The following is a 13,656-nucleotide window of genomic DNA, read 5'->3' on the forward strand; positions in this document are numbered from 1 at the left end:
AAATAAGAGTGTCCCCCTAGATACGAATGTCCCCGTAGATACGAGTGTCACCATAAATACGAGTGTCCCCTAGATACGAGTGTCTCCTCCCCTAAATACGAGTGTCCCCTCCCCTTAGTACGAGTGTCCCCGTAGATACGAGTGTTCTCTCCCCTAAATACGAGTGTCCCCTCCCATAAGTACGAGTGTCCCCGTAGATACGAGTGTCCCCTCCCCTAGATACGAGTGTCCCCGTAGATACGAGTCTCCCCGTAGATACGAGTGTACCCGTATATACGAGTGTCCCCGTAGATACGAGTGTCCCCCTAAATACGAGTGTCCTAGATAACTTGCTCGAGGAAAAAAAACCAATACCATTAACCGTCTTCAAGTTAATAATATATAGAGTAAATTGTAACGAGGAATATTTAACACACATGTCATGATTGAAGATGTGATCGTGTAGGCAAATAAAAACACAACGTTACTCTACACAAATTGCAAAACAATCTTTTAATGAACAAACAAAAATAATTTAAATTCACGTTTTTACAAAAGATTTTAATCTGTCGGTGCAAAGCTTCTTATTACAATTAGATCCCGGGAATCCTTTCAGATAGTCATGATTAAAAATTTGATTAAAATGATAGTCGTCGTATATTGCGGTTGATAACTAAATTACCGTGTCCTTTGAAGTATTCATTATCGACATCAATTTAATTAATTGTTAAATGGAGACAGAATCAATGCCTGTACCATGAGAGTGCATGCGACGTGTTTTATGACGACGACGACGCCACTATATAAAATTGATCAATTAGCCAGAAAGGTAATTTTATAATGGAGGTATACCTCCATGATTTTATAGAAGAAAACAACAAAATCACTGCAGCTGACTGCGGTCAGTGCCTTGCCCTTCTCATGGAGTAGAAAACTTCAAAAGAACGTGATCTATACAATGGAAGACTATTGGTATTGACGTCTGATTAAAAGTAATTTTGATATTCACAAAGGGCGGTCTTTTCGGCAATAGTAGGCGCCGTCTTTTTCATGGTAACCTACGAGAAATCAATAATATACCAAATTGACACACGTCACATATTATTGTCACATGTCACATATTATTGTCACACGTCACAAATTATTGTCACACGTCACATATTATTGTCACACGTCACATATTATTTTCACATGTCACATATTATTGTAACACGTCACAAATTATTGTCACATGTCACATTATTGTCACACGTCACAAATTATTGTCACACGTCACATTATTGTCACACGTCACATATTATTGTCACATTGTCAAACATGTTGTTACACGTCACATATTGTCAAACATATTGTCACGTATTATTGTCGCACACGTTTATATTTTCACACATTATTCTCAAACAGTCTCGCATATATTGTCACACACATTTATAATTGTCACATTATTGTCAATCTCATTGTCCCACGTTGTCACATAAATTGTCACACATTGTCACACGCATATTGTCAAACATTGCCATACATGTATTTATTGTCACACATTGTCAAACATATTGTCACACACATTTATATTGTCACATATTATTGTCACACACAGTATTTCACATATTGTCACAAATTATTGTTTCACATTCTGATCAAACATTGTAAAACTTATTTATTGTCACACATTTTAAAATTGTCATCAACCCCTCACCAACATCATGATCATGGTTACTAATAATCAATAGACAATATATCGATTATTTAAATTGATTGATTAGCTTGCAACTCACCTTTCCCTTTTAAATTTACCCCGCATACACTACAGTTGAAGCATTCATTGTGTAAACCCTTTTCACGAAGTTTCACAAACTTTCCCCTGCAAATATAAACAAAGGGATGATAAATGGGACTAGCAAATACGGGCGGCGGCGGCCGGGACACAATGAGTGAAGTAGATGACGGCACGCATGGAAATCAAATTGATGGAGTTCAGATGCGTTACTAGCTGATTTTTTCGGTCGGTAACGTAAAAGATAATTCGACGCACATGCATAAAAGTCCAATACACGTCAATCGGTACGGCATTTGGTCAACTTAACGTTCGTCCCGAAACTAAGCTCACTATCTTGGATAGTGTTGTAAACGCCAATTTACACCAGCGAGCGGAACGGACGGGCGGTTGTGAGGATAGTTACACATTCTACGTGGGACGACAAATTACGCGTTTTCCGCTTACCATTACCGCCTACCGTTACCGCCCACCGTTACCGCTCACCGTTACCTTCTGTGAAATTGGATTTTAAAAGGGAATTTTCAGTCACGGAAAATGTTCGTATTTTCGTCGTCTTTGTCGCGGTAGATTAACAAAAGGACTCGTTTCAATCCACACGTTAACATTGTGAATTTGTAATATTACTGCATTACGAATGGTTCTCTCTGGAGCAACTTCACACGTATATACAACTAGCGTTGATTTATACGTTAACTATTTTTTCCGCACTTAAGGAGGAGTTTTTTTCATAAAACGCAGTTTACTTTTATAATTTCCTATGCCCCGCTCTTTCATTGTGTATTATTCTCTTGTTTACATTTTTCCTTTTTACTTTAAGTTTTCGAATCGATATCAAGTCATTTCCGATGGCAGGTGTGTTCTAATCTCATCCCGTTTAGATCGATTTATTTTTCTTGCAATAGAAAATCGAAAATCTACTCCAACCGTCAAATATGTAAACAAAATTAAAACCTTCTTAACCCGAGATTACTTTTAAGATCTAAGATCTAAGTAATTCGCTTTGCTAGCCTGGTGATGAATGAACGCGGGGAATTGAAAGAATTCAGACGACGCGATGAATACCAAAGTGGAACGCGCCATACGTCATTCGGAATGTTTACACATCTAATAACCACGACATTATATAAATGTACGATTGCATAGGCTTATCGGCTAAGTACATTTAAGCCTAATAGGTTTCCGTTTGATATTGCAGAAATACGTGAATAAAATGGACGTCTGATTTTGAAGGTTACTTCGCAATAAAGTTCTTGCTAAAAAAGAAATCTATGATATTTCGACGATCATCGCAATGAGATTAGATTATCATCGATGGTGATATTAAAATCAGTGGCGTAACGTAGAGACCTGGGGCCCCTGGTTTAGGAACCTTAATGACTGCCCAAGGCTGGCGCTTTGCCTTTTCCGACATATTTCAATGCCTGCCTGCCTGCCTCTAGGCACTGAGGGCCCCCCAAAAGCTCCTGGGGCCCCTGGGTTTAGCCGGTGAAGCTCATAGCCGTTACGCCACTGATTGAACGCGACAGTAGGTAAATATATTTATGTTCCGGACTTTTTTTAAATACTTGGTTCAACAAAAAAATATATTTGACAAAAACAATGGTAACAACATGAACAGCGCCCATAATTACATTTGTGAAATCACCGAACCATGACAAAACCATCAGTAAGTTGATTTTCCACGACAAAGAAATCGTAAACAAATTGTTGATTACTTAGATTAATAATAACTTGATGTAGAAGGAATGAAACTGTAGGCGGTGATTTCTTTGACAAGCGTCACAGATGCGTCGTGTTATTGGCTGTAAACGCGTTAATTAGCCGAGGGGAGAAGAGGTAACACATTAGTGAAATTACCTCTATCGCTAGGTAATCGCTAGAGAGTTGTGATAACGCTAAAGCCAAGATGACGTATTTTCTCTATACTACTAATACAATACTAATACTATACTAGGAGGACCGCCGTTGTGCGCAAGCGTCGCACTCCATTCCTGGAGGACAGACACAGTACGGTTTTTGGTGAATTTGACAACAACGACGCGTAGGTTTATGTCGTCGCAAAACGAAAGCTCCGTATTATAGCCTACAGTCGTCGTCCTGTTCTGGTTTCAATTCAATTTAGTCTGCGCGTCTATTTCACTCACAGATAAAATACTGTACAAACACTAATCAAAGTGCTCGATTCAAGGGACTCGCAAACTAAAACCAAAATTAAATTATTTTCCATGATTTTCCTAAAGCCTCTTTTTGAAATGTTAGCACGTTGAGAAGACCAGGTGCTTCCATACATGTTTCCATCTGTAATGGATTGTAATATTTATTTTTAGTGTTTACAAAATCAATTTTACAGGTGGTACATCAGTCAATATGTCCAACTGTATCAAATGTCGCTTGCGATTGGTCACTTGCGTTCACCTACGTCACCATTGCGTCTAGTTGAAACCGGGCTTAGCAAGAAAGTGGCTCTCCGACCGACCAAGGCAATCAACAAAGTGAGAGGGGCGTGACATCCACCTCATTCATCCCATATAATCATCATTTCATGGGAAATGTCCCTTTAAGGAGAGGTTACCGGTATATCATATCACATTCCTACTCGTTATTGTATACAAAAACTTACACCATTTTTTCTCCACATATTATGCATATTTTCATGCCCGGTTTTGGCGGTTCACGGCATCCTCCTACAGAATCTTTGACCCGTTTGAACGCCGTCTCTCTGCCAGTGGCGTCACCACTAAAAATGGACGGTGCAGGCGCTTAAAAAGAAAAACAAATCTATTATCTTAAAGGGTAACCCCGAGTTTAAAATTTCTATTAAAAGAAATCTTTTTTTTTATACTTACCGCCGCCAGCAGCAGGCTCGTCCAACATTTCTATTAAAAGAAATCTTTTTTTTTTATACTTACCGCCGCCAGCAGCAGGCTCGTCCAACATTTTAAACGATTTAGAGACCGTGAATGGATTTGAACCCAAATCCGAAGCTGTTTCCACAATGTCTTTTGATGATATTTGTGGTCGTGGCATCTTTTGTGCATTTTGTTGATCCACCTCCTAATATGTAATAAAATTCATAATTTTAATTTATTAGAAATATGAAACCAAGAAACTACTTATTATACTTATTACATAAACATGACGCATATGCCTACAGTCTTCTGAAGACAATACGATCCCTGTATCCCTGTTTCCTGAGATTAGGGATGTCCCATCCAACTCTCAGGAGACACTAGCTAGAAAACCGAGCGAGGCGGGCAATAAAATGTCACTGCGGCCAACTCCTATTTGACACTAAGGGGAAACATATTATATAGGCCCTACATACATATTAAGGGGACACTCTCTAGTAAACCGAGTTAAAGGCAGTGTGTTAATACTATGGGCAACCCCTATTCAGCGTACATTTTTGTTGGATCCGTCCGTGTCCCTTTATTAGAGCTTTGAATAGCAACTGTACGTGAATAACATTTGAATAATTGGATTTGTTTCCGATCGCTTGGATCTTACTTCTGACCTGGGTGGGTTTTAACTTGATTAATAATTAGTAGATTGGAAAATTGAAGAAACTAAATATTGAATCGAAAAAATCGTTCGAATTTTCATTTGCCGTGTAAAGTTTTTGCTAGTCTAGGTTCCAGACGGAGTTGTGACTTATTATATTAATAAAAAGATAAATATTTGTGCACATGTGGCGTTTCATACGACTGGAGAACTAGCATAGAAATTAAATACAATAACTACATACTAGGAGCAAGTCACCCATTTTGTGCATGCCCGCATTCGTTTGGGGCAAGTTACCCAAGTTTGTGCATGCCCGCATTCGTCTGGGGCAAGTCACCCAAGTTTGTGCATGCCCGCATTCGTTTGGGGCAAGTCACCCAAGTTTGTGCATGCCCGCATTCGTTTGGGGCAAGTCACCCAAGTTTGTGCATGCCCGCATTCGTCTGGGGCAAGTCACCCAAGTTTGTGCATGCCCGCATTCGTCTGGGGCAAGTCACCCAAGTTTGTGCATGCCCGCATTCGTCTGGGGCAAGTCACCCATTTTGTGCATGCCCGCATTCGTTTGGGGCAAGTCACCCAAGTTTGTGCATGCCCGCATTCGTCTGGGGCAAGTCACCCAAGTTTGTGCATGCCCGCATTCGTCTGGGGCAAGTCACCCAAGTTTGTGCATGCCCGCATTCGTTTGGGGCAAGTCACCCAAGTTTGTGCATGCCCGCATTCGTTTGGGGCAAGTCACCCAAGTTTGTGCATGCCCGCATTCGTCTGGGGCAAGTCACCCAAGTTTGTGCATGCCCGCATTCGTTAGTTGGTTGATTTTATATTGCAAAAAAATGACGAAAATCAATTCTACCGGATACTCTCATACTGAAGTATCAATGAATGTCATCCGTTCACTAGTGTGCGTTCAAACATTAATAAGCGTAGATACCCCGGTGTGAGAGCATTCCTTAAGTACCAAGATACATTCTCAATTTATGAGTAGGCCTACTAAATCAAAATAAACAGCTGATCCCTGCCTGCTGCGCACGGCCAGGGGATAAACCTTGCATAAACACGATCTACATAACAATTACCACCAGATACACACATAGCTATGGAAAGCTAACACATCCGCAAACAGGCTACAGGGATTGTTTTTTTTTTTAATGTTGACCTTTATATTTTTTGACATAACTGGTTACTATCATAATTGGAATGCGCAGAACACGTTATATGATTCTGCGCAGGTGGCAATTATCATATACTAATCAGTTATGTAAAAAAATACATGGGTCGAAATTTGGCCATTTTTCGAAAATGTCCCTGTGTACAGTAACATAATTAGTCACTATGGCTCTATTAAATCATGATATAATCAATATATGCGCATATATGGCATCATTATTGAATTTTAAAAAGTGGATATTTTGGGCATTTTTCGAAAAAAATTGACAAATTTCGACCTTCATATTTTTCGACATACTGTTTACCTATAACTGACATGCATAATTATGACATACTAACCAGTTATGTCAAAAAATAAAAGGGTCGAAATTTGGCCATTTTTCGAAAATTTCCCTGTACTTTTATTTTAGTATAGTATAGTTACTATGACTCTAATATTAATATATATCATGATAACATAATTATTATACAAGGTCGACATTTGACAAATTTCGACCTTTCTATTTTTCGAAATAACTGGTTTCTAGGCCTATATCATAATTTGCATGCGCAGAACACGTTACATGATTCTGATTCGAAAAACACAAAATAATGAACTTCAAGTTCAAGTACTTGGGGAAAATATTGCTATGACCTATATGACAATAATTATTGCGTTATCATCATCTTACATGGAAGGCATAGGACTAATATAGTAGTTAATAGTTAAAAAAATGCTAAAGCTATTAGGGTAAACAATTTTTAAAATTCAATTATGCGATAATAAAAATAATAGTTTTTGTGCCATTTTTCTTTAAAAAAGTATCATGCCATAGAAAACCGATTAGCTCTGTAGGGTACACTATATTATTGGCTACAATGGGCTAACTATTTATGATCTTTCTTTGAAAGAAAAATATGTGTAGATGGAGATTGGTGACGAAAATGAACATAACTGTTAAATGTTGTACTTACATCGTAAACACCGGCTTGGTATTGAGACATTTTGTATCCAAGTTTAGCCTACAATCAACTCCTCAAGCTCTTGTTAATCCTGTTTATCGCAATAAAGCTATGTGTAGGCCTAAAGCAAACATAAGAAATGTCATAGGACACTCGCGTCGCGAGTTGACAAGAGTCCGGGTGTCACACTACATAAAATAATCTGATAGTACGCGTCTATTTGATTTATCGATGTCAAAGTTCATTCGTCTTGATTTTATCAGAGAATAGTAAAATCTACTAAACAATTATAATTTTATAATGTATTTTTAATTTCTCATTACAAATTTATTTAGCTATTGTTTTTTACGTACGAACCTCTTACAAACTATATTATGCACATATATTGCTATATAATAATCTTATAGACGTATAGTAACTATTTATGTCAAAAAAATAAAAAGGTCGAAATTTAGTAATTTTTCAAACATTTCCCTGTACTAATAGTACGGGGATTTTTTTCCAAAGATGGCTAAATTTCGATCTTTTTATTTTTCTATAGCATAGTTGACATGCGCAGAACCCATTATTCGACTCTGCGCATGTTTATTGTCCTATAGTAACCATTTATATCAAAAAATAAAAGGGTCGAAAAATAGCCATTTTTTCAAAAATTTCCCTTACTATAGTACAGGGATTTTTTCCAAAAATGGCCAAATTTTGACCTTTTTATTTTTCGATAAAACTGGTTACTATAGCATAGTTGACATGCGCAGAACCCATTTTTCGACTCTGCGCATGTTTATTGTGCTATAGTAACCATTTATGTCAAAAAATAAAAGGGTCGAAAAATAGCCATTTTTCGAACATTTCTCTTACTATAGTACAGGGATTTTTTCCAAAAATGGCAAAATGTTGACCTTTTTATTTTTCGATAAAACTGATTAGTATCACATAGTTGACATGCGCAGAACCCATTATTCGACTCTGCGCATGTTTATTGTGCTATAGTAACCATTTATATCAAAAAATAAAAGAGTCGAAAAATAGCCATTTTTCGAAATTTTCCCTTACTATAGTACAGGGATTTTTTCCAAAAATGGCCAAATTTCGACCTTTTTATTTTTCGATAAAACTGGTTACTATAGCATAGTTGACATGCGCAGAACCCATTATTCGACTCTGCGCATGTTTATTGTACTATAGTAACAATTTATGTCAAAAAATAAAAGGGTCGAAAAATTGTCATTTTTCGAACATTTCCCTGTACTATAGTACAGGGATTTTTTCCAAAAATGGCCAAATTTCGACCTTTTTATTTTTCGATAAAACTGATTAGTATAACATAGTTGACATGCGCAGAACCCATTATTCGACTCTGCGCATGTTTATTGTGCTATAGTAACCATTTATATCAAAAAATAAAAGGGTCGAAAAATAGACATTTTTCGAACATTTTCCTTACTATAGTACAGGGATTTTTTCCAAAAATGGCCAAATTTGGACCCTTTTATTTTTCGATAAAACTGATTACTATAGCATAGTTGACGTGCGCTGAACCCATTATTCGACTCTGCGCATGTTTATTGTGCTATATTAACCAATTATACCAAAAAATAAAAGGGTCGAAAAATAGACATTTTTCGAAAATTTCCCTTACTATAATGGCCAAATTTCGACCCTTTTATTTTCGATAAAACTGGTTACTATAGCATAGTTGACATGCGCAGAACCCATTATTCGACTCTGCGCATGTTTATTGTGCTATAGTAACAATTTATGTCAAAAAATAAAAGGGTCGAAAAATGGCCATTTTTCGAACATTTCCCTGTACTATAGTACAGGGATTTTTTCCAAAAATGGCCAAATTTCGACCTTTTTATTTTTCGATAAAACTGATTAGTATAACATAGTTGACATGCGCAGAACCCATTATTCGACTCTGCGCATGTTTATTGTGCTATAGTAACAATTTATGTCAAAAAATAAAAGGGTCGAAAAATGGCAATTTTTCGAACATTTCCCTGTACTATAGTACAGGGATTTTTTCCAAAAATGGCCAAATTTCGACCTTTTTATTTTTCGATAAAACTGATTAGTATAACATAGTTGACATGCGCAGAACCCATTATTCGACTCTGCGCATGTTTATTGTGCTATAGTAACCATTTATATCAAAAAATAAAAGGGTCGAAAAATAGCCATTTTTCGAAAATTTCCCTTACTATAGTACAGGGATTTTTTCCAAAAATGGCCAAATTTCGACCTTTTTATTTTCGATAAAACTGGTTACTATAGCATAGTTGACATGCGCAGAACCCATTATTCGACTCTGCGCATGTTTATTGTGCTATAGTAACAATTTATGTCAAAAAATAAAAGGGTCGAAAAATGGTCATTTTCGAACATTTCCCTGTACTATAGTACAGGGATTTTTTCCAAAAATGGCCAAATTTCGACCTTTTTATTTTCGATAAAACTGGTTACTATAGCATAGTTGACATGCGCAGAACCCATTATTCGACTCTGCGCATGTTTATTGTCCTATAGTAACCATTTATATCAAAAACTAAAAGGGTCAAAAAATAGCCATTTTTCGAAAATTTCCCTTACTATAGTACAGGGATTTTTTTCCAAAAATGGCCAAATTTCGACCTTTTAATTTTTCGATAAAACTGGTTACTATAGCATAGTTGACATGCGCAGAACCCATTATTCGACTCTGCGCATGTTTATTGTGCTATAGTAACAATTTATGTCAAAAAATAAAAGGGTCGGAAAATGGCCATTTTTCGAACATTTCCCTGTACTATAGTACAAGGATTTTTTCCAAAAATGGCCAAATTTCGACCTTTTTATTTTTCGATAAAACTGATTAGTATAACATAGTTGACATGCGCAGAACCCATTATTCGACTCTGCGCATGTTTATTGTGCTACAGTAACCATTTATATCAAAAAATAAAAGGGTCGAAAAATATCCATTTTTCGAAAATTTCCCTTACTATAGTACAGGGATTTTTTCCAAAAATGGCCAAATTTCGACCTTTTTATTTTCGATAAAACTGGTTACTATAGCATAGTTGACATGCGCAGAACCCATTATTCGACTCTGCGCATGTTTATTGTGCTATAGTAACCATTTATGTCAAAAAATAAAAGGGTCGAAAAATGGTCATTTTCGAACATTTCCCTGTACTATAGTACAGGGATTTTTTCCAAAAATGGCCAAATTTCGACCTTTTTATTTTTCGATAAAACTGGTTACTATAGCATAATTGACATGCGCAGAATCCATTATTCGATTCTGTGCATGTTTATTGTCCTATAGTAACCATTTATATCAAAAAATAAAAGGGTCGAAAAATAGCCATTTTTCGAAAATTTCCCTTACTATAGTACAGGGATTTTTTCCAAAAATGGCCAAATTTTGACCCTTTTATTTTTCGATAAAACTGATTACTATAGCATAGTTGACGTGAGCTGAACCCATTATTCGACTCTGCGCATGTTTATTGTGCTATATTAACCAATTATACCAAAAAATAAAAGGGTCGAAAAATAGACATTTTTCGAAATTTTCCCTTACTATAGTACAGGGATTTTTTCCAAAAATGGCCAAATTTCGACCTCTTTATTTTTCGATAAAACTGGTTACTATAGCATAGTTGACATGCGCAGAACCCATTATTCGACTCTGCGCATGTTTATTGTGCTATAGTAACAATTTATGTCAAAAAATAAAAGGGTCGAAAAATGGCCATTTTTCGAACATTTCCCTGTACTATAGTACAGGGATTTTTTCCAAAAATGGCCAAATTTCGACCTTTTTATTTTTCGATAAAACTGATTAGTATAACATAGTTGACATGCGCAGAACCCATTATTCGACTCTGCGCATGTTTATTGTGCTATAGTAACCATTTATATCAAAAAATAAAAGGGTCGAAAAATAGCCATTTTTCGAAAATTTCCCTTACTATAGTACAGGGATTTTTTCCAAAAATGGCCAAATTTCGACCTTTTTATTTTCGATAAAACTGGTTACTATAGCATAGTTGACATGCGCAGAACCCATTATTCGACTCTGCGCATGTTTATTGTGCTATAGTAACAATTTATGTCAAAAAATAAAAGGGTCGAAAAATGGTCATTTTCGAACATTTCCCTGTACTATAGTACAGGGATTTTTTCCAAAAATGGCCAAATTTCGACCTTTTTATTTTTCGATAAAACTGGTTACTATAGCATAGTTGACATGCGCAGAATCCATTATTCGATTCTGTGCATGTTTATTGTCCTATAGTAACCATTTATATCAAAAAATAAAAGGGTCGAAAAATAGCCATTTTTCGAAAATTTCCCTTACTATAGTACAGGGATTTTTTCCAAAAATGGCCAAATTTCGACCTTTTTATTTTCGATAAAACTGGTTACTATAGCATAGTTGACATGCGCAGAACCCATTATTCGACTCTGCGCATGTTTATTGTGCTATAGTAACCATTTATGTCAAAAAATAAAAGGGTCGAAAAATGGTCATTTTCGAACATTTCCCTGTACTATAGTACAGGGATTTTTTCCAAAAATGGCCAAATTTCGACCTTTTTATTTTTCGATAAAACTGGTTACTATAGCATAATTGACATGCGCAGAATCCATTATTCGATTCTGTGCATGTTTATTGTCCTATAGTAACCATTTATATCAAAAAATAAAAGGGTCGAAAAATAGCCATTTTTCGAAAATTTCCCTTACTATAGTACAGGGATTTTTTCCAAAAATGGCCAAATTTTGACCCTTTTATTTTTCGATAAAACTGATTACTATAGCATAGTTGACGTGAGCTGAACCCATTATTCGACTCTGCGCATGTTTATTGTGCTATATTAACCAATTATACCAAAAAATAAAAGGGTCGAAAAATAGACATTTTTCGAAATTTTCCCTTACTATAGTACAGGGATTTTTTCCAAAAATGGCCAAATTTCGACCTCTTTATTTTTCGATAAAACTGGTTACTATAGCATAGTTGACATGCGCAGAACCCATTATTCGACTCTGCGCATGTTTATTGTGCTATAGTAACAATTTATGTCAAAAAATAAAAGGGTCGAAAAATGGCCATTTTTCGAACATTTCCCTGTACTATAGTACAGGGATTTTTTCCAAAAATGGCCAAATTTCGACCTTTTTATTTTTCGATAAAACTGATTAGTATAACATAGTTGACATGCGCAGAACCCATTATTCGACTCTGCGCATGTTTATTGTGCTATAGTAACCATTTATATCAAAAAATAAAAGGGTCGAAAAATAGCCATTTTTCGAAAATTTCCCTTACTATAGTACAGGGATTTTTTCCAAAAATGGCCAAATTTCGACCTTTTTATTTTCGATAAAACTGGTTACTATAGCATAGTTGACATGCGCAGAACCCATTATTCGACTCTGCGCATGTTTATTGTGCTATAGTAACAATTTATGTCAAAAAATAAAAGGGTCGAAAAATGGTCATTTTCGAACATTTCCCTGTACTATAGTACAGGGATTTTTTCCAAAAATGGCCAAATTTCGACCTTTTTATTTTTCGATAAAACTGGTTACTATAGCATAGTTGACATGCGCAGAATCCATTATTCGATTCTGTGCATGTTTATTGTCCTATAGTAACCATTTATATCAAAAAATAAAAGGGTCGAAAAATAGCCATTTTTCGAAAATTTCCCTTACTATAGTATAGGGATTTTTTCCAAAAATGGCCAAATTTTGACCCTTTTATTTTTCGATAAAACTGATTACTATAGCATAGTTGACGTGAGCTGAACCCATTATTCGACTCTGCGCATGTTTATTGTGCTATATTAACCAATTATACCAAAAAATAAAAGGGTCGAAAAATAGACATTTTTCGAAATTTTCCCTTACTATAGTACAGGGATTTTTTCCAAAAATGGCCAAATTTCGACCTCTTTATTTTTCGATAAAACTGGTTACTATAGCATAGTTGACATGCGCAGAACCCATTATTCGACTCTGCGCATGTTTATTGTGCTATAGTAACAATTTATGTCAAAAAATAAAAGGGTCGAAAAATGGCCATTTTTCGAACATTTCCCTGTACTATAGTACAGGGATTTTTTCCAAAAATGGCCAAATTTCGACCTTTTTATTTTTCGATAAAACTGATTAGTATAACATAGTTGACATGCGCAGAACCCATTATTCGACTCTGCGCATGTTTATTGTGCTATAGTAACCATTTATATCAAAAAATAAAAGGGTCGAAAAATAGCCATTTTTCGAAAATTTCC

General features: G+C 35.8%; 1 protein-coding gene across 1 annotated transcript; it reads right to left on the reverse strand.

The window, feature by feature from the left end:
- Window positions 1-473: 473 nt before the first annotated feature.
- LOC144849877 (actin-binding LIM protein 1-like) lies at window positions 474-7,511 on the reverse strand. The gene is made up of 5 exons (XM_078706972.1): window positions 7,376-7,511; window positions 4,666-4,810; window positions 4,377-4,515; window positions 1,755-1,840; window positions 474-1,037 (listed from the first exon to the last, which is right to left on the reverse strand). Exons 1-5 carry the CDS (start codon window positions 7,403-7,405, stop codon window positions 985-987), a joined length of 453 nt encoding a protein of 150 aa, XP_078563098.1. The 5' UTR covers window positions 7,406-7,511; the 3' UTR covers window positions 474-984.
- Window positions 7,512-13,656: the final 6,145 nt, after the last annotated feature.

The sequence above is a fragment of the Antedon bifida genome, chromosome 8 (genome assembly GCF_963402885.1).
Source record: "Antedon bifida chromosome 8, ecAntBifi1.1, whole genome shotgun sequence".
In the NCBI taxonomy this organism is placed as follows: Eukaryota; Metazoa; Echinodermata; class Crinoidea; order Comatulida; family Antedonidae; genus Antedon; species Antedon bifida.

Coding starts and splice junctions, on each gene's coding strand:
- LOC144849877 (XM_078706972.1), bottom strand. CDS start 7,405: ATGTCTCAATACCAAGCCGGTGTTTACGAT. Junction 4,516..4,665: donor CGAGCCTGCTGCTGGCGGCG/GTAAGTATAAAA, acceptor TTTCTTTTTAAG/CGCCTGCACCGTCCATTTTT. Junction 1,841..4,376: donor ATATGTGGAGAAAAAATGGT/GTAAGTTTTTGT, acceptor TTATATTTGCAG/GGGAAAGTTTGTGAAACTTC.